This window comes from Mustela nivalis (assembly GCF_964662115.1).
Source record: "Mustela nivalis genome assembly, chromosome: 12".
NCBI classification, from domain to species: Eukaryota; Metazoa; Chordata; class Mammalia; order Carnivora; family Mustelidae; genus Mustela; species Mustela nivalis.
This window is the reverse complement of record NC_139031.1, coordinates 68,209,012-68,230,654: the sequence shown is the minus strand read 5'-3', so window position 1 is coordinate 68,230,654 and position 21,643 is coordinate 68,209,012. Positions and strand designations below refer to the sequence as shown.

At 33.9% G+C, this 21,643-nt stretch overlaps 1 protein-coding gene across 1 annotated transcript in view; it reads left to right on the top strand.

Annotated features, from left to right (window-relative positions):
• Nucleotides 1–21,643, top strand: part of VPS50 (VPS50 subunit of EARP/GARPII complex) — a gene marked incomplete at its 3' end in the record, with an annotated part of 104,804 nt that overhangs the window by 3,518 nt on the left and 79,643 nt on the right. The window contains exons 3-10 of the mRNA XM_082692424.1: nucleotides 3,252–3,320; nucleotides 13,469–13,591; nucleotides 14,738–14,809; nucleotides 16,793–16,846; nucleotides 17,674–17,744; nucleotides 18,410–18,527; nucleotides 18,616–18,651; nucleotides 20,003–20,085. Coding sequence (XP_082548550.1) covers nucleotides 3,252–3,320; nucleotides 13,469–13,591; nucleotides 14,738–14,809; nucleotides 16,793–16,846; nucleotides 17,674–17,744; nucleotides 18,410–18,527; nucleotides 18,616–18,651; nucleotides 20,003–20,085 — 626 coding nt within the window. The remainder of the gene's footprint in view (nucleotides 1–3,251; nucleotides 3,321–13,468; nucleotides 13,592–14,737; nucleotides 14,810–16,792; nucleotides 16,847–17,673; nucleotides 17,745–18,409; nucleotides 18,528–18,615; nucleotides 18,652–20,002; nucleotides 20,086–21,643) is intronic.

Sequence of the window (21,643 nt, the reverse complement as noted above, 5' to 3'; positions counted from 1 at the left end):
GCAAAACCAGGTAGAACAATAAGGATGCTGTTGCCATAATTTGAATGAGAGAATGGGTGAGCCTTAACCAGAGCGTTAGTTGTGAAAGGGTTGACAAGAGGCTGGATCATGGGTATACTGTAGATACAGAGTCGACAGTTTTTCTTGACAGATCGGATTTGGGCTACGAGAGAAGGAGAAGCGTCAGGGTTGAGTCCAGATTTTTTGGCCTCAACAATTGGAATTGCCATTTAATGAAGTGGGTAAGGCTGAGGAAGGAACAGAGGAAGGCAGAAAGTTTTTAGACTTACTCATATGAAGGCCTCTTTTAGACATTTAAGTGGCTAGATAACATAAGCAGTTGGCTAAGAGTCTCAGTTTCTGAGGAGAAACACAGGATATAGATACAAATTTGGGACTTACAAACACATTGAACTGGCTAAGATCACCAATGGAATGAGTGTGGATATAAAAAGGAGGTCACACTTGCAACACATGAGATACCGATTTTAAAAGGTTAGGGAAAGAGGCAGATCTAGCGAGGCTGATTGAGAAGGAGAAGCCAGTAAGGGAGGACTGCAGCATCTCAGAGATCACCTGTCCCATATCAGATGCTCAGTAAATATTTGTTGGATACATAGTGGATAAAGAGAACCACCAAGTAGACTGGGTCCTGGAAGCCAAGTAAAGAATTTAAAAGAGAAGGGAGTGATCAGCTGTGTTAGGTGCTGCAGACAGGTGGCAGAAGGTGAGAATGAGCCTTTGGACTGAGCAGCATTAAACAATGACTGTCATCTGGTACTTGACAGCAGCACTTTTCATGAAGTAGTGGGTGAGGAAAGCCTGATTAGGGTTCAAGAGAAGTTGAGGACTGAGAATAACGACTATGTTGAATTTTGCTGAAAAAGAGAAGGAGGCAGAAACCACCTCACATGCTCCTTTTGATCTTTGGGACATAAGTTGCTGGTCTCCTCAATGGACATAGAAGATTCATGTAGGCATAACAGAAGTAGTCTGAAATGTTACTGTGCTTCAAGCAAAGAAATAAAGTGCAGAGGCAGGTATTATGTGTGCTGAATTTTGTATAAATTTAAACTGGAGAAATTTATTAAAACAGATACCAAATATCAAAGAACATCAATAATGTTTAAGGATTACAGCGAAAGTTTCAGTTTTGTAATTGCAGAGTACCACAGTTTTAACCATGACTTAACTGCTTTAGGGAAGTGAGGATAAAAATCGTGACTTCATTTTTGTCAGTAGAAATTTATAAAATTGCTAATCAAAGGGTTCAAGATCTATAATCCTAAAATACACATGTCAGATATGCTCTGAACATTTGTGTAATTCTTTATTTCTGTCTTGACAAAAGAGAAACATTTCTTTGTGGTTACAGTAATAATATTCAGAATAATGGTTAGCCCTTAAAGAAAGCTTGCTATATCTAGACACTGATTTTGGCCTCTCACATACATTATCTCCGTTATTACTTATTATTGGCCTCTGTATTATTGTCGTATTCATTAGAACATAAAGATAGGCAGGTTAGACAAGTGGTTCAAGACTACAGAGCCCATTCCCTGAATCACTGAGCTCCCCTACTTCCTAACATGTAATATGGTTTCCAGTTTTTACTACTTCTATTTTGTACATTTGGTGGAAAATTGCCATATGCAAGTAGAAAATTATTATTGTATGGGGTGACTCATTTGGAGTAAGGCCTTTTCCTATGTATTGGCATACATTACTTCTTTACATTTCAGGCATTGGTTTCTTTATCGAGTAGCTCTGGGGAGAAAGAAAATTACCTGTGATATAATCCCCCAAGAATTTCTGTTAGATTGGTCAAACACATCTATAGTTTTAAAAATGTTTGTTCAAAAGGTGTGGCAGGGGCACCTGGGTGGCGCTGGAAGGTTAAGCATCCTTGGTTTTGGCTCAGGTCATGATCTCAGGGTCGTGAGTTCGAGCCTTGTATTGGGGTCTGCACTCTGTGGAATCTGCTTGGGACTTGTTTTCTCTCTCTCTCTCTCCTTGCTCCTCCCCCTGTGCAGGCTTCCTCTCTCTCAAATAAGCCTTTTTTTAAAAAGGGCATGGCAGTTATATTTTAAAAAAATATATTTTGGGGTGGTCATGATTTTGAATCAAATTATGAAGTTTGCACTCGTATGTGTACGTATTTATGTGTGTGTGTATGTGTGTATGTGTTTGTGTGAGAGGGAGAGGAAGAGGGATAGAGAGAAAGAATACGAGAGAGAATGAAAGTGAGAGAAACCTGGGTGGAGTGTCCTGGGAGTAATGGAATACTTGGGGGTGAGGCAAAGCACCTTGTCTTAAAAAATTGTAGTTATGACTGGTCATATCTTGTAATAGGAAAGATAAAATACATAGCTCTATAATTTAAAAAGAAGCAAGTTCTGCTATATGTCTCAAATAGTTAACCTAAGTATGCCCTATGTTTTGGTTACTGAGGACATCAAAGGGCCAATATAGGGTATCTAAAGGACAAAAAGGCTCTTCAAATTTATGTACCAACTAATTTTGTTTACAGACTAATATTACAGGAACTTTAGGTATCTGCTTTGAATAGCCCATATTTAAAAAGAGGCTTTCAAAGAAAATGAGATTGGTAACTTCTTTCTGTCTTGATAACTTTCCTTGGTTCAAATGAGAGTTTCAGAATTCCTCAGTTGATTTGAATGTAGAAATTATTGGGTACCGGGAACTAAAGAATGGTAGAAAGCAGTAGGACGTGAGATTTAAGTTCCAGTTATGCAGTTAAATTGGGTATATTGGTGAGAAATTATCTGGTAGAATCAAGGGTATTTATGTATTAATTAAACAATTAGCATTATTTAAAAGTCTTTGATTAGCTCAGCTGGTTGGTGTATTTATTAGAGAATCATGATACTTGGTCCTTGTTATCAGGTTAATTTGATAATGATTAATATATAAGTGCTTCCATAATGCTTTCTGTCACCCAATAGTCTTTTCTTTTGGTTGTTTTTAAACCATGGTTAAGTTAGACTTCAGTCATTAGTTGTGAAGCTGCCATCTAATACATCTGAACTTCCAAAAGTACATATTTACTTGATTTAATAGTAGTACTATATGTATTAAGTGACAGTTGTTTTTAGAATATATGTTCTGTATATTTTAAAGCTGGAAATTTTCTATTTTTAAAATGGTGATTTCTATTTTAATAAGTATGTTCTGTCATTTTACAGTTCTGTAGCATAATTAAAATTCTTTTTATTATTACTTTTTTTAAGGGTCTGAAAAGCCCTCCAGAAAGCCTTAGTGATCTTGGTGCCATTGAGAGTCTCCGGGTCCCTGGAAAGGTATTGATCTACATGTGTGAACGTGACTTTTCACTTCCTTAAGAAATAATATTGCCTTTGGATAATAATTGATTCACAGAAGCTTTTCCCTCCCACTGGCAGATGGTAGTTATGATTAAGCTAAGTAAATTTTTATAGTATAGTAGGCTTGGGGCTTGTTTTTGCTTTCATTACTCATTGGGATGCAGTATGATTCTTTATAGTGAAGCAGAAAATGCAAAATTGATAAATTTAGAGTTTATTATGGTATCAGCTTCTTAGCCTGAAAGCAGTTTTTTTACACACACATATCTATGTATGTATGTGAAACTTAATTGATTTTTCTGCTGTGATTTGGAGAAATAAAATGAAATAATACACTTTTTATGCTGTAACACCACGAGTCAAAAATCATCATTAATCATGTTTTTTATAGAGCAGATTTTTAAGTAGCTAAAGCATAATTTATACTAAATTGTAGATATCTTAGATTTTAATTCCCTGATTTATGTTAATTTCTCAGTTTACAAATTTAATAGATTTATTTGAAAGCTAGCTGCCTTTCCCTCAGGAGAATTATTAACCATTGTTAAAAAAAAAAAAAAAATCCCTGCTGTTTCTCACTCTGGGGTGTTGCCACTTGGAACTACCTCCGCAAAGAGCAGCTCCATCACAGATCACAATGTCTTCCTCTGAATGTCTGCTCTTGTGATTTTCAATTTGAGGATCATATTTGGAAGTATTGTTTGCTTCCTGCATCTGGCACCTTAATACATAGGGCTTGTTTCTTTTAGTCAGAATTATAAGTCCTGAAATGATGTCTTAGTGTCTGCTGCTCAGGAGAGTGATCTCCCACCCCTATGAGGAGCCTTACCCACTAATGCGAATTTTGTATTTATAGCTTAGCTTTAATTTTGGGCCAGACCCAAACATATTCTCCAAATGTGGTAAAACTCTAACCAGCCCATTTGCATGAAATGACTCAGAGAAAAAGCTTAGAGAGGCATTTTGAACAGTTTTGCGTGATGTTATAAAAGGTTGTTGCATCTGATGAAACTGGGAACTAAGCAATAACCATAAATCCTAATTGACAAATAATTCTTTTTATTTCTTTGACTCAAGAAAACAGATCATGCGTTATGAACATGCCTTGAATTAGATTGCATTTGATGTTTCAAAACCAGTGTAAAATTGATGAGTGAGGCTCTTTAAAAAATACATGAACGTATTGCATAAGAATTTATTGTTGTTTTTAAACCTTGGGCGAATTTTTGTTGCCTTTAAACCAGGCACCTTGATGTTTTCCAGTAGGGGTAATTAGTGAATTTATAATGATCTCATTACCCAATCTTCTCGCTGTCCCCCCACTGGCCTGTAGTGTGTGATTGGAGATGACTGGCTCTTGATAGAGGCCCCAGTTTGGGATTACAAGGTCAGCAAATATAAATGCTTCAGGTGATGATTAAGCTTGGGGCGTTGGATGGGTTAGCCTGGTGGTGGGTAAGTGGAGGGAAGATAGGCAGTAAACAAGGTGATTGCAAAGTATGACAGATACTATAAAGGAAATAAGATGATGAGTTGAACTCCAAAGCTAGAGGCTCTTCAAAACAAAACAAACAAAAACAAAAAACAATCAACAGTCCTTTCTGGATTCTCAATCACACCTAATGCCCTTCAGTTTTCCTTCACCATCCTCCTCTTTCTAGTGAGTTGCACCCATATGGGATCAAGTCCCAAGTCTGGCTCACACTCAGTGGAAAGTTGGCTGTAGATATTCCCTCTCCCTCTCTCTCCCCTTCTCTCCCCCATCTCCCCCTCTGCGCCTACCTCCGCTTGTGTGCGCTCTCTCTCTCTCTTAAATCTCTTTCACTCTCAGATAAATAAATATTTTTTAAAAGTTCTGGTATAAAGAATAGAAGGGAAATATTAGGATGAATCATGGGAAATGGCTGTTTCTTTAGGTTAAAAATAATCTAATATTGGCAAATTTCATTTTGAGAGTTCCCAATGTTAGTGGTGTACAAGCTTTGCTGCATATTAGAATCACTATTAACCAGGCCTTATCCAATTCTAATGAAGTCAGAGTGTGTGGGGTGGAGCCAGGTGTCTGCAGTAAAGTTTAGTGATCCCCATGTGACCCCAGTGTGAGCAGTGTTTGGGAACCTTTTGTCAAGTGGAGGACATGATGACAAGAACAGAGAAAGGGGAACCAAAGGAACTGTTGTAGACAACAAATTTTGAAGTTTTTTGGACAGTTTTTGTGGGAAATAGTAAAGAGTTAGTGATGACCTAAAATTTCATTCCTGGGAAATGGATTATTTTGTATTTCAGATTAATGGGATTTCCATGCTGAGGTAAGGTTATAAGAAATTAATCTATATAGTATTTACTGACTAAATGTGTTACCCATTTAAAGAGATTTGTACTTTTTGAATGATGTGAAAGGTTTTTACTTAATTGGTTATAAGACTTAAGACTTGAGACCAAAATTTATTATTATTATATATAATAATCACAATAGCCATAGGGTTTAAGTGACAGAACTTATTAGGATTGTTATTCGAGAGTGTATGTTGAATCCTGATTTAAAATATCAGTATTCAGGGGCTCCTCGGTAGCTCAATGGGTTAAGCCTCTGCCTTTGGCTCCGGTCAGGATCTTGGGGTCCTGGGATCAAGCCCCACATTGGGCTGTCTGCTCAGTGGGGAGCCTGCTGCCCACCCGCCCCACCTGCCTGTCTGCCTACTTGTCATCTCTGTCTCTGTGTCAAATAAATAAATAAATAAAATCTTTAAAAAAAAATCAGTATTCAGAACCTTATGTTTGTATCTTGACTTTAAGTAAACACTTTCCATAGTTCTCTCATAATGGTTATATATCATAAAAAGAGTACTGATAAAAGAATACTAATAATATATTATTTTTTCTGAGCCCCTGCCTTCTCATATTATTCTTTAAAGATAAAGTTTGTTTGTTTCTTTTTAAGACCCTAATTTTACTAACTCATAAATACAAATAGGATTCAGCTAGGTTTGGTATTACGTGATTGGTTTAGCTATGCCTTTGATTTTTTTTTTCATTAAAGAAAAATATAGGCCGAGGGAACAAAAGGAATCTCTGTTGCAGTCATATTTGTCTAAATATAAGGAGGTATTTTTGTTTGCATACTTAATGCATTCCACAAATATCGAGTACCTTCTCTTATATAGCATTCTGGGAGTTTGTGCAGAATGTTTTCTTGCTTATAAAATGCTTCTGTGAAGTAAGATAAATGGATTTGACTTGACGTCTTAGCATCCATGGAAAGAATTCCTAAAACCACACACTAACTACAGAGCTTGGTTTTCAGAACTTTACCAAGATATGAGGAAAGTGTGCTGGAGTCAGAGTCTGGAGAGCTAGGTTCAGGTGTTGAGGTAAAGATTGAGCTTATGAAAGGGAAATTGCTTTAACTGTGGGATTGAAAAGAAGATGGGAACATGAAGTTTAGGAAATGAAGAAGGGTTAAATTTGAGAGAGGATTTAAAAGCAGAATTTAGGACTGAGGATTTTATTGGACGTGGAAGGTGAAGGTATTGGAAAGACTGTGGTTTCTAGGCGCTGAGTTGAAAGTGTTGTGATATCTTTTCTCAGAATAGATAATATTTCTTCTTTTGGAGAGTGGGTCTGATGAGGTATTTTTAAAACTGAAATAAAAACAGGAAAACAGAATCTAGACTATTCACTGGACTTCTCCCTCTACTTCAGTTTGTGATGTGCCTTTCTTTAGTATTAACGTCCAAGAGGACAGGCATGTGGCAGACAGCTTAATGTTTCTCACTGAGGTTAAGAAATCTTTTGGGGCGCCTGGGTGGCTCAGTTGGATGGACGACTGCCTTCGGCTCGGGTCGTGATCCTGGAGTCCCGGGATTGAGTCCCACATCAGGCTCCCAGCTCCATGTGGAGTCTGCTTCTCCCTCTGACCTTCTCCTCGCTCATGTTCTCTCTCACTGTCTCTCTCTCAAATAAATAAATAAAATCTTAAAAAAAAAAAAAAGAAATCTTTTAAAGACAGATTTAGAAAAAAAAAATTTTGATGTCTCTTAAGCTATTATTTTTAATGTTTTCCTTTTCATAGAAATAAATTTAGAAAAATACCTGTTAAAAATATAACTGTTGAGTAACGGAAGTAAATAAAAATATTTGGCAGAGTATCACATATGAAAGATTTGCTTTCTAATTTTGTGTTTTTAGTATCTGTTAATAGGTATATTTCTATTTATAAAATCAGTTCTTACTCACGATCTGCTTCTTTAAAAACAAATGTGTTTATTTAGATGATTTTTTGCATAAAAAGTGATTAAAGTACATTATTTCTATCACTTAAATATGCTATAAAGCTGGATTAAGAGAATTCCATTTTAATAACCTTCTAGAAAAATCTGTAAATCTTTTTATGGAAGCCTCAAATTGTAACCTCGCCAATATTCCAGTAGATGGCACTGAAAGCCTAAAAAAAAAAAACCCAAAAAACAAAAAACCAAAAAAAACCAACCAAACAAACAAAAAAAACCCAAAACAAAACAACTGGTTGGCTTTTATTTAAAACACACAAACAAATGGATGATGAGCCGGGTGCTTTGATGGATCATTATTGTTGTTCTAGTGGAATTTTAAGAAAATGTACCATTTCCCCACGTAATCTGACATCTGGCAATTCATTACAAATTTATATGTCGTGTGTATGGTTTTAGGGTATCTGATCTTGAATCCTGTTTCTTTTGGAAACAAAACCTATTTTTGTGCAGTGATTTATGATTTTTATAATACTGATTGAATATTGAAAACTTCATGTTTTTGTTCTTCTAACTATAGATTTTGGTAGTTAAACATTTTTTGCTCTCATTTAAATCTCTAATGTGATAGTAGCTTTGATAAGACTGTAATTATTTTTTGCATTTATTATAGCAGAATAGCTTTTTTATGTTGATTGACAAAGAAATGCAAACAGTAAGAAAAAAAACCTTTGATAAGATTTGCCTTGGCAAACCCCAATCCATGTTTTAGAAGAATAAAATTTCTTTTTTTTTCCTTCCTCACTCCCTCACAACACAATGCGTTCTGCCATTCAGGACTGTAATGTGAACTGTAGTCTGATAAACTATGTACAGAAATGGAAATTGTTTTGCATTTTTTTTAAATTTTATACATTTTGGGGGGTTTTAAAACTGGACCTATGAAATGAAGATTTTTGCGTTTATCTTTTTTGTTTGAATAAAAAGCCTACTATTGTAGATAAGTTTCCAAGCCATTCTGTGATTTTAAAAATTGGATTAAATTGCTTTTGAAAATTAAAGAGAAAATTGAGTTTAGAAATGGTAAGAAGAACTGTGACGTTGTCATAACTCACTTTTTACACTTACGAAAGTGAATAGAATTTAAAGATTTGAACTCGAATTAAAATGCCATTTTAAATTTGTGTGGTATTTTGTATAATTTAAAAGTAGTGGTTAAGTGCAAAATTTGTAGTCTTTTTTTTTTCCTTTTTTTGTTCTGAATTTGAATACATTCCCTTAAGAGCTGAACTCTTAAGTGGGAAGTTGCTTTGCAAAGTTATAGCCTAGTTCCTTAGAAACCATAAATACACTGGAAATGTTTTATAACACCTTACAGTTGAGGGCTCCAATTGTTTTATAGACTTGAATTCCCAGTTCTCATAAAACCTTTTATTGTTATGTTGAGAGGAAAAATTACTTGGCTAAAACAAAGATGTTCACTTAAATTTCTGTTATGATTGTTTTTCTTCATTTTTCGTAAAGTTACCTTGATGATGTGCATTTAGTATGTATGTTCATGCAGCTTTATCTGAGAGCTGATCAGAGTGGAAAAAAATAGGATAGGTAGAATTAGATGCAATCCTGCAGTGTATTGTGACTGCTGAAAAGACAGCCTCTAAAATATTGACTAACTTCTTTGTTTTCTACCACTTACCTAAAGTAATCCTGCTTGGTTTATTACGTTAAGAAAATATTGCATATTTATGCTTACTTTTTTTCATATAGCATCTGGCACGGTGATATGTGTTAAGATATATCACTTTTAGTAAAGGAAAAATATGGTTCTAGGATATATAAGAATATATTGGATTAAGAAACCATCTCTTTTGTTGCATTTTATTGCCTCTTGGTATACATGTAGATGCTCCTCCTGACATTTTGCTACCCGGTGAAGCCACCTTCTGTCATTTAACCTGTTGTATGCTTTCCTGCTACAGTTCTTACTTGTGCTTTGCTTCGTATTTGTTACCTTATTTTCCCAAATTTCTCAAATTTGAAATTTCACCTGTTCTCTAAATGGCACCTCTTCATCTAATGTGAACTCACTGCCCTTTGATGCTGTGGGTTTTGTTTGTTCTCCCTCGTGTTCTGCCTTGCAGGGACATTGCTTATTCATTTGAACTCTCTTATTACTTCAGCTATTTTTTATACTCAACTTTGTTTCTGTATGAACTAGTATAGGGAATTCTTACATAGTGGGAATTTTTAAAAAATGTGAAATCAAAATACGTGATTCATTTGAGAAAGGTATGATAAGAGAGCTTTGAAAGTAGCAAGTTATTTCCTAATGATAGTATGGAAGAGAGACTTGATTTTTTCTTTTTGCCATTGTATTTTTATTTTTATCCCCTTTACATTTAAATTCATTATCTTAATTGTAGTTTTTCTTCAGTTTTAATTTTGGAGTAAGCAATGTACTTTTTATTTTAAGTATAGTTGATTACCATTAATGAGAAAGTTGTGGCAAATTTTGATGATCTATAGTTGCTATATTATTTTTGGATTTTCAAGTTTTCTAGAGCATTAATACCACATTAATGATAATATATATTTGTTAGTTACTATGTGACTTAGAATTTATTATAAAATTCTTTAAAGGCTTTTTATAGTAGCAGTCTGTAAGACTGAAATATTTGATTCTCAAACTTGGCTTATTGAATATTTTGTAACTTTAAAAGAAATCACATATTTTAATATAGTATAAGTAATTCCATTTGTTATCCTGGTCCCCTGATTTTGTCTTTTAAAGTTTTTTATAGGAAATCTTTTGTTCATTTTATGTAGAATTTTGCCTCATACATATATATTGGCTTGCAAAATTGGTTTTAGGTGAAGAATTATGTATTTTTCTGCATCTCCAATTCGAGGAAACCAGTTTGTTAATGCCAAAATTATGGGGTAATTGTGGTAAGAATATACAATCTTGCTGTTTCTGTTTATTTTTCTAATTTACATGCTTAAAGTATCCCTAAAACCAATTAACATTTTTTGTTATTTCTAGTTTGAAGAAAGAGATCTTTTATTAGGGGTTTGTGGAAAGTTTTGACTATCAAAACAACATAATGCCTTTTCTTTTTGTTCTTTTCGTGTAAATTAATTTTTTTTAGTTAGATCAGTGATTGTTACCTACAGTGCACCTTGGTAGTAGAGAGCATAATGATGGAGAGTAAGGAGAAATCTCAATTCTCAAAAGGTGTTATTGGATTGAGCAGGGAGCACTAAAAGTGAAACATGTGGAGAATGATCAGGTAGAGAATCTTGCAGCCTTCAGGTGCCGCGCGATTAAAAGGAATAAGGTGATCAGCATCTAGTTAGAATGGAGTTTGTCTAAATGAGTTCAGATATATATTTTCACACAGAAGCTACTAAGTTGTCCGAAAGGAGAGGATATTTTATGGGGATATAGTTTGGGCATTTGTTTTGGATTGAATTCTATTTTGTGTGTTATGTTTCTTTCTCTTCCTGTCTTGGTGTTATCCCTCTCTTTAGTCTAGGTTACTTAGGGTGTCAAGTGTTATGTGTCTGTTCTTGGAAATTATACGGGTTTATCTGCTCACGGTGATATAATTGCTTAGTTCTCCAAGAAGGAATGGCACTTGACCTTTTCTATATATATACAAATTGTACTCTTTTTACAGATTCATTACATTTGTGAAATGTACAATTGTGAGATATTTATAAATGCAATCATGTTTTCCTTTGACATTCTTAATAACTTTGAATATTTGTTTTACTGTCACTGTGTGTGTGTGTGTTTGTGTATATGTTCTTTACAGGCAAAAAAAATGAGGCACAGAGAGACTAAGTTGCCCAAGTTAATACCAGAGTCACAACTAAAACCTTTATCTTTAGATCAGTTAATTAGGTAGTATATAGAGAACCCCAGCATGGAGTTATATATCATTGGCATTTCTATATTTAAGATGAAAGGGTTCATTCATTGCAGTCTATTTGAATTTTTTGCTTGACTTTGTACTTGATATTTTCAATCTTAGAAATTGTTATAGTCTTTTTTTTTTTTTTTTTCCTTTTTTTGGAATGGTACCAACTACATTTGTTTGTTAGTGGTGCTGTGAAATTCCTAAGAAGGCAGCATTGCCATATGCTCACCTGGGTCTTTTTCCCTGCCTCAGCTTGCAGCATCTGAAGCAAGTATTCTAAATGCCTGTGGACTCTTAGGGAGGGAGATTGCCAGGAATTTCTGATCTCATTTTCCATTTCATGTCTCACTCATTTCAAACTTTTATTAAATGCTTGGAGGTTACCCATGAGTAGCCTACTCAGAAACCTTTCTGTAAGTGGTGTGGTTTTAGCCCAGGTCTGTTCTCAGTGTCATTGCCCAGGGTGCAATGCAGATTAGTGTGTTGTCAAGATAACCCCCTTCTCCCTGAAGTCCCGCCACACACACACACACACACACACACACACACACACACAGAGGAATGCAGCTCCCACTGTTAGGATGCTGTATTTCCTACTTTTCTCATGGTATTTGGTTGCATGCTAAATCACAGATGACTGTGTGTTTGACATTTTAATTTTATAAGTGAGTTTTGGTATAGAAGAGGCATTTTCTTTCCCATGCACTTTTAATTCTGTAGATTTGATTTTTGTATGACTTTGCCTTCTCTTAAGTTTATTGGCATTTTAAATATAAACAGTTAACTATTCTCTTGAATTTCAGAGTTTTGCTCTCGTATTTTCTTTTAGCTTGAATCTAAGAGGAGATAATTTTATAATTAATAATTTTGCATATTTAAATTATAAATTAAAGTTTAAAACATATATATGCTGGGTTTTTTTTTTTAATAAATGAAAACTATGCCCTGCAATAAAATAATCTAGAATATTTCCGTTTGGAGAACAGTGTTCTCTAATTGACATGATAACTTCTGTGTATTTAATTAATGATTTTATTAAGGATTTTTGTTAAGTATTTTAATGATTATAAAATTATTTTAAATATGAGTTTCTTTTGTGTTCTTTAATGTATTTAAGATTAATATGAATACAGAAATCAAAGGACTAAATTGTTAATGTCTATAATAACGTGTTGATTAATTAGTATGGCAGAATTAATGAAATTTCTCAGTTAACTGAAGGTTTATTCAGTTATGCAGTGAAATTGTGTAGGATGAGGATGCAGACATTAGGGGTAGGGATTTGTCTGTCAAGCTCTTTTTAGTTGTGTAAAAAGAACTTCCATAGAAGCTTCATTCTGCATCATTAGAAAGAAAGCGTTTTATCAAATACAAAGCTTTAGATTCATAATCAGATCATTAGTTACATTATCAGCACACTTTGAAGGAAGCCTCATAGGATTACAGAGCTAAACTTGGGAATCTTTTCTGGAGCTGGTGTTTCTTAGCCGAGCAGTGAGATTTCCAGCACGGATGTCTGCTCTGCTCAGGGTTTTAATGCTGACTGTGACCTGTAAGTCATTGAGATAGTCTCTGGTTATCTGTGCTGGGACAGACTTTAGAATGTCAAATGATGAAAATATGTATATATGTGTTATGTATGTATGATGTTACTACATAGTCACTTTGGTTTTTCCTTTGGTTAAACTTCTTTCACTTCTTTCAGTTGGCACACACAGAATTGAAAATAAAATCTGACTTTTCAAACTGGCTAGGTTTCTTTTTTTCTCCAGTAAATGAGTAGTTTTTAGTATTTTAGTGTTTTAGTAGTCCTAATTTTCCATGAACTTTCCTGTTTCCTGTCAGTTTATCTCCTTGCTTGGAATGGTTCCCAGGAGATTTGTGACTGTTAAAAAAAATTATTATTTATTTCCATGCAGGTAGAATTATAACAGGTACAAGTACTCTAATTGTGATATTTTTTTTCTTAAAGGAGGAATTTCGAGAACTTCGAGAACAGCCTAGTGACCCTCAAGCTGAACAAGAATTAATTAATAGTATTGAACAAGTATATTTTTCTACGGACTCATTTGATATTGTTAAATATGAGCTGGAGGTAAAACAAAATTCATTAAAACCTATTTAAACCCAGTCTTGTTCAGGGACTGAATTTGTGGATGAGATTTGAATGCTTTTTAGGGGTGTTTGTCCCTCCTTTCTTCCTTCCTTTCCTTGCTTACTACCAGGACTGGTTTATGATGACTATATAGTGATTTATTGAACTGTCCACATTCTTTAATGATGAAATTTTAGAAAGTGTAAAATTAAGTGCTGCTCTAGAATATTGGTCTAGCAATCATTTCTGTATTTTTGGCTTTTAACTGTTAGCGTACAATATGTTGGTATGATGCCTCTATCTTATATCGTCAAAATATGTTTAGAGAAACTTTGAGACTTTTTTTTTTTAATTTTTAATTTTTTATAAACATATATTTTTATCCCCAGGGGTACAGGTCTGTGAATCGCCAGGTTTACACACTTCACAGCACTCACCAACTTTGAGACTTTTAACCATGAATGTATCTTTATATATAGCCATGATGCCATGATAAAGACTCCTATGCTATGATGTTTATAATATTGGCATTTTAAATTTATAGGAAATTCAAAAAAGAACAGTAAAATCTTGTTTTAGATGCAACCAAATGCAGTATGCATACATGCTTTATATGCACTGTGTATACAGTCAGCCCGCTCTCATTCTCAAGTTTCATCAATCCATTGACTGAAACTTAGAGTTTCTCATATACAGATAGGTATGCACTTTTGTTAGTTTCTGTCTTCTGAAAGCTGATGTGGAATCTAGAATGTACTCCTGCAACTGTCACTATCACACTGTAGTGCTTAGTTCCTAGTACTTTAGAAGGGAAGTATGTTTTGAATTCTGTCACAGACAAGTAGGGATATACCTGTGGTTTGTAGAGGGGGAGGTTAGGTTGTGGGACTTTCTTCTCTCATTCTCCTGTCCTATAGGGCTGAGTGAAGGATGGAACTTGAGCCCCAGAGGGTTGGGCAACAAACATGTGGCAGCTTTGTGTCTGAAATCTAGAGGGGATAGTGGGGAGGCCAAGAGGAGTGTATGGGAGTGGGATGAGACATTGTTTTACATGCACAGATTATAGTTTGTAAGTCAGAGATGTGCAGATAAATGAAACCAAGTTAAACTATTTTTTGCTCTTCATTTATGGATATTTTTTTTTAGAAACTCCCTCCTGTTCTCAATTTGCAAGAATTAGAGGAATACAGAGACAAATTGAAACAACAGCAAGCTGCAGTAAGTAAAATCACCTTTCTTTCTGACATAACCAAATGGAAGCTCAGGGAGGTGTAATGTCTGCAGATTTTAGGTTTAACTTAACATGTTAAACAAATATTATTGAACATGACTCAGACTCAGTGATACATTTATTTAAAAGTATAATGCCTATTCAGTTTCCCTCATATTACCTTGATACAGATTTGCTTTTAGAACTGAGGGGTTTTTCCTCCAGAATCCCGAATGTGATCAAAGAGTTTTGAACTTTTTTTAGATTGTTAAGTATCTTTAGGCTCCTTGTCACGCATGCATGACTTCCTTACTACAGTTTCTTATCTCAAAATAAAAGTCCCCACTTCTAGTTGAAACAGGCCTGAAGACAAGAGAGCTAAGATTCAGAATGTTACAGTTGTAGTCACTGATTAATTGTCTGGCATTGGCCAAGTCACTTAGCCTTGCAAAATCTGTGAAGTGTTAGCCTGCATTTTCTCGAGTGCTGTAAAATTCTGTGATTCTGTGATTTTCCTAGCATTAGGCTGATCTCCTTTAATAAAACTCAGACTATGCTGTAGAATATTAAATCATGTTAGTGTGGAATCTTGTTAATTTTTTAATACTAAAGGAGCAGTAGTTATTTATCTGTTTGAATTTAAGATGTGATTTTTAATAATACATCTGACAAATAAAGGAAGATCTACTTCTTTTGTACTACACTCAAAGGTCTTAGTGGGTGCTGGGATCTCCTTGGGGGTAGCAGCAATGGTGTGGGGAAGGGACTTGACCAGTAGAGGGTTGTGTTTGGTAAAAGCATATTGTGCTTTTGAAGAACTGGATTCCAGTGGATGGTGGTATTTTTTGCCTTCTGCTGATTTCAGCAGGTTTATATATGAATCTGTCTCTGTACTTGATGTGATAGTATTCTTTAGGGAATGAGCCTCATTACAGGGGCCATATAGCACAGTGACCTTTGGGATTTGGTACACCTGGGCTTGAATCCCAGCCTTATTGTGGGGGATGTGGGTCTATTACCACTATATTTAAGATCGTTCATCTGGAAAATGAGAACCAATTTTAATTGATTGTACTAACTGAGATAATACAGGGAAAGCACTTAGTACACTGCCTGACACAGTGCAGACTAAAAACTATATTATCTGTTTTAAACTGTTAAAAAAAAAAACCCAGTTTGATAAAAATTAGGTTATTTTCTGTCTAAACATCTATACAAATTCATATCTATAGACATTCAGAGCAGCTGAGAAAATATAGAAGGATTAATGCAATAGTTGAATGTGTGTGTAATGCTTTGTTCTCAGTTGCTTGGGGAAGAGGAAGGGAAACTCAGCTAGTTGAGTTTTTTGAGCAAAAAATTCACTAAATGCATGCTCTGGGGTATCTGTAGTACAGTCTAGCAGATACCCCTGAAACTGAAATAAAAGCTTCGTAGTCAAATTCATTATAATTCTTACTTACATACACTAACATTTGTCATGGAATTGATCAAGGAAACCTTAAGTATGTTCATAGCATTCCAAAAAAAGCCGCCCCAAAAAACACGTTTTCGTTTTCAGAAGTAGAGGACCAAATTACTGTTTGTCTTTTTATGTGTTACAAAGAATCTCAGCAGTACAGGATGTTCTATGATTCCCATATTCTGTGTCCATAAAATCAACTGATTATTTATCCTACGAGTTCATCTTTTAAAAAGCAAATCTTATGCCCTTGAGGATCTTATACCCTTTTGCATGTTAGTAAATTAGATGATTCTCATATTATTAACAGTCATAATGGCCATTTATTGAGTTTTTATTAAGGACCAAGTATTATGCTCTCTGTTATATCTTTTTTACTAATTTCATAGCCCAAAGCATGCCAATACCTGCTGTAGAAGTTATTGGGAAGACCAGTGGAATATTCTTAGAAAAATTTAAAATGTAAAATGAAACAGGAAGTATGTGGTTTTTTCTTTCACTTGTTTTGTTTGATTGCATGTTTTTATAGGTCTCTAAAAAAGTAGCTGATTTAATTCTTGAAAAACAGCCTGCTTATGTAAAGGTAGGGTGATATTTGTTATTTTTAATAGTAAAATTTAAAAAATGCCTAAGTGACTTATACTTGAAATTGTTGAAGTAATTTATCCTCTTGTCTGTAGTTCTGTATTAACATATTGGCTCTGTTTGGTGTATGTGTGTGGGGGTATATATGTATTTTTTTTTCTCTCATTTGAGAGAGTCTACCTAACTGAAGAAGTGAGTTTTTATAACTGATTTTAAAGTAATGTAGTTGGATTTTCCAAACTTTTGAAGGCCCAGTGAAAATTCCTTCTGTTTACTTTGAAACATGTAGATCGTTAATAATGACTGCTCAAAAGCACTGTAAAAATCTGTCTTTAAAATATAATAAAATTGGAATCTTATAACTGAATCTGTCTTTGAATCAGAAAATCAGAGACTCCAAAATCCATTAAAATACCTACCAGTGTTCAAATGAAGACATTTGTTGTCAAAGCATCTTAGCAAACAGAAATCATACTTGTCATATCCTTATCTTCTGAAGTTCTGTTGAGTAGAAACATTTCAATGGATGTATTATTAGTATTTGTTTATGCCTGTATAAAGCAGGTTGGATCTAGACTTCCTTATAAGCAATACTGACTAAATATTTTATCATATGTCATTGTGAAAATCATTTGAAAGTAGTCATTTTAAATTATTTTATGAAGGATATACCAATAGTTTTCAATTTTAGCTATCTTTGTTGCTACTTTGTTTTCCAAGCAGACTTTCCTTTGAAACCCACTAACGTTTTTTGTTAGAGTATCATACGAATAAAATAGAATAATAAAATGCCTTCACAATAACCTATACCTAATTTTTTCATAGGAACTTGAAAGAGTTACCTCATTACAGACAGGTCTTCAGTTAGCTGCTGTTATCTGCACAAATGGGAGGAGGTATTGCATTTGATGAATATTTTGTTTTTTAAGCCAGAAAACATTTCAAGAAAAATTGTGAAACTGTCATTGATAATTGATTTTTTTATTATGACTATGGTTTCTAGAATACTGTTCGTTAACTGAATATATATTATGATCTAAAAACTGCACTAAGAAAGTATGTGTGAAATGAAATATCTGTAAATCTGATTATGACTTTAACATGTTACTGTTTTTATATTGTTTTGAATAGTGCTTCTTATACTATAAGGATATGATTTTTTTTCTTTTTTTAATTTCCAACTTACTACAGATTATTTTTGTAAAATGCAATAAAAACAAAATACCATAGAGAATATAGTCTCAATTTTATTATTAATTCATCAAACTTAAAATTATTATGTCAATTTTTCTGTAAGTGGTTTTTTAGTATTTATTCTCCATTTCTGTACTTTTCTTGAGATGGTTCAGTAACAGTTTGAGGATTGGCACCAGTCCACCCACCATGCTCTGAGTAATGCTGATTGAGATTGAGCCATTGAATAAATTTGTCAAATAGCAGTCACAATCCCTGATTTCAGGAGTAATTGAGGATACCATCTTGTCAGTTGCCTAATTGATCTGTGTGAACAGTGTTCTTAATATAATAGAAAAATTTAACTATTTATTCTTCTTTTTTGCAGACACTTGAATATTGCCAAGGAAGGTTTTACTCAAGCTAGTTTAGGACTTCTTGCAAATCAAAGGAAACGTCAGTTACTGATTGGACTTCTGAAATCTCTGAGAACTATAAAAACATTGGTATATACTGGTTACTATTTAAAAATTAAAACTTACTTTTATGGTTGAAACAGATTTTACCTTTGTTTGTTTTTTTTTTTTTCCCCAGCAAAGAACAGATGTGCGCTTAAGTGAAATGCTGGAGGTAAGTTTGGAATTTTGGTTTGGAAACAAAGTTTGGAAATTTGGTGATCCTGATACTATTAAATGGAAAAATTATGGTGGAAGATATTCAGATGTGCATTTTTTTCCAAATTGCTACATGGTATAAAGAACATTTTTAGACATTATGTAAAGGTACTTGCTATAGAGCATTTTTCTATTGACATATTTCATTGTCAATAGAAAAATTAGATAGAAATTTCAATTTAATTTAATTAGAAAAATTAAATAGAAAAATTTATTTGGGGAAATGTTTACTTTGTAGCAATGTGGGAATGTTTTCAGTATGTTGATTGTATTTGCACCCAAATGGCAATAAAATTATCTTTTGTATCAAACAAATAGGAATAATTTAAGGAATATGTCATATTTGAGTTGTATTTGGTATCTCATATATTAATTGGTTTTCTGAGTGAGCCATCTATTTTCTCTTTGATGCTTTTTTAGCATTTTCTATCTACTTGTTTTTATAAAGCGTAACGTAATATGTGTGTTTCCCATACATGAGGTCCTTCAGGTAGCTACTTTGTCATCATCTTAACATCCCCACTGGTTTGAATACATTTGTCCAATTACAGAGAGGAGCATAGGAAAATTTTTTTATGGTTTTTGGTTATCACCATGTTACTTCTTAACTTAGACTTTAGAAGTGCATATGAAAATTTCATTCGGCATTAAATTACTGTTTAGACAATAAAAACATTCCAAGGCTATTAATAAATATTTTACTTTCTCCCATCCAAGCACTAACCAGGACTGACACTACTTAGCTTCCAAGATCAGTTGGGATCAGGCACACTCAGGGTAGTATGGCGGTAGACGTACTATTTCACTTTCTAACAACTTTATTTGTTTTAAAATATTTATTGATTTCTTGGTGGTAGAACTCCTGAGGGTTGATTACAGCGGATCTCATAGTGGTTTGTTACATTTTCTATGTAAATATTATTGAAAGAGGATATATTAACGTTTAAAGAACACCTTCCCTGGGAAGCAGCTTATTATTTTGTATAGGCTTTATCCACATGTTGTGGTGTTAGGGGGCTGTTACTACATATATGAGGGAAAAGAATATTTTTTCTTTTTCTTTCTTTTTTTTTTTTTTTTTTTTCTTAAAGATTTTATTTATTTATGTGTACATTTTAGGCTTGGAGCTAGTGGTCTCTTTATATTTTATTATTTATCTATCATTGGTATTCTAATCCTTTTGTAAGAGGAATTAAAATTTTCTGGTTCTGTAACTTTTGGATGGAGTATGAGGAGAGATTTATTTTTTTCAGGGACTTTAGGAAAAATGTTTCCTGTTTAATGACTTCTGTTGTTGTTATCTTAAGGAGGAAGACTATCCAGGAGCTATTCAGTTGTGCCTGGAATGTCAGAAAGCCGCCAGCACTTTTAAACATTACAGTTGCATAAGGTAAGGTAATATAAAAATTGTAAGGTGACTCTATTGTCAGTTTTTAACATATGAGCTGTGAACATACAATGGTAATGAACATTGAAAATAAATACTAAGTAGTGTGTTGTAGTGAACATTCTTGTTCAGAAATGGGCAGTACAGTGGTATTATAAGTAATAATTTGTAAGGTGTGAAAGATCAGATACTTTTTTATCCTACCCCTTTTTTTCACCTCATCGAAACTCTTTTTTCATATTCTTTCCAATTTATAGAGTGGCAAAGAAGAATAAATTTATCTGTTTACATTTCTCTTGCATCTCTTGGGAATTTTTCCTCCTTAATTTGGCCCAGCTCATAAATATTGAGAGTGTTACTGCAGTTTGTTTTCGGATCCAGACAGTTTGAGTGTTTGGCCCATCCTGATAAGAATTTTTTTGGAAAATTAAAGTGTGATTTAATTTTATATAATAATCATCTTTACCATATTTTAAATGATTTTGTATTTGATGTGTTACATCTTTTATTTAGTTATTTATAAAATGTACAGTGTAAAAATGGCCATGGCAGCCTTTGGTATTAGTTCTACTTTATTAATGGGTTTTTGGTCTGCTTAAAAATGAAGGTTTTGCGTTACTGGCGGCAGTCCCTTGGGGAGGCTCAATCCCCAGGTGTAATTTCCATCATTTTTCTAAAACCATCTCAAGTAAACATACAATCTAAGTTAAATCGTGTGCTTGCCAAGCAAACCCAGTTTCAAATTAAATTCATACCTATCCTAGGACATAGCCGCTCAGTCTCGCCTGTATGGAAATTCTGGCAGTCAGTGAGCACGATGCACCCATGTTGTAGATGGTGATTGTTAGTACCTGAAAAATAAAAGGATTACAGAGGACCGAAACATTAATACAGATTTAATTAAATTTTTTTCTTTTAATATACTCCCACATCATGGGTCTCTGCAGGATGTGGGATAAGAACTAGCCATTTTCCCACTAGAGATGCTGTTTAATATTTATGATATTCTTTTTTTTAGGATCATACATACTGAATGAAAACTTTTTGTTTGATTAAGAAATGTGTCTTTGTGTAGCTCCAGTGATATTTTGTTTTTATCCATTGTGACACTGATTAACTGTCAGCCTTAAAGACTTGATTATGTTATTTGGATTTTTTAAATTGAATAAAAAGAGATTTAGTTCTAATATGTTGAATGTATTTAAAAATTTCTAGCAAGGGCTCTCTGGGTCCTGAAGAGGCCTAGTATGCATTTAGTTTATTTTGTGGTGATAAATAAGTTACAGTGAGAACGGCTTATGTATGATTGGGTGAACATAATTCAGGCAGTTTTACAGTACTGAGTGTTTATTATATGCCAGATGCTTTGCTTTAGAACTGGCTGAATAGTGTTGAACTATACATAATGTAATCATTATAAACCCTGTTTTTCTAGATTATCTAGGTAATATATCAAGAAGGGCTGGATTGAAGAAGGTATAGTGAGATAGGGGGATGGGGTCTTAGAGAGATGAGTGTTGAGTGTAAAGGGAAGTGTTGGGCTCTAAGTCTCCTTTGGGAT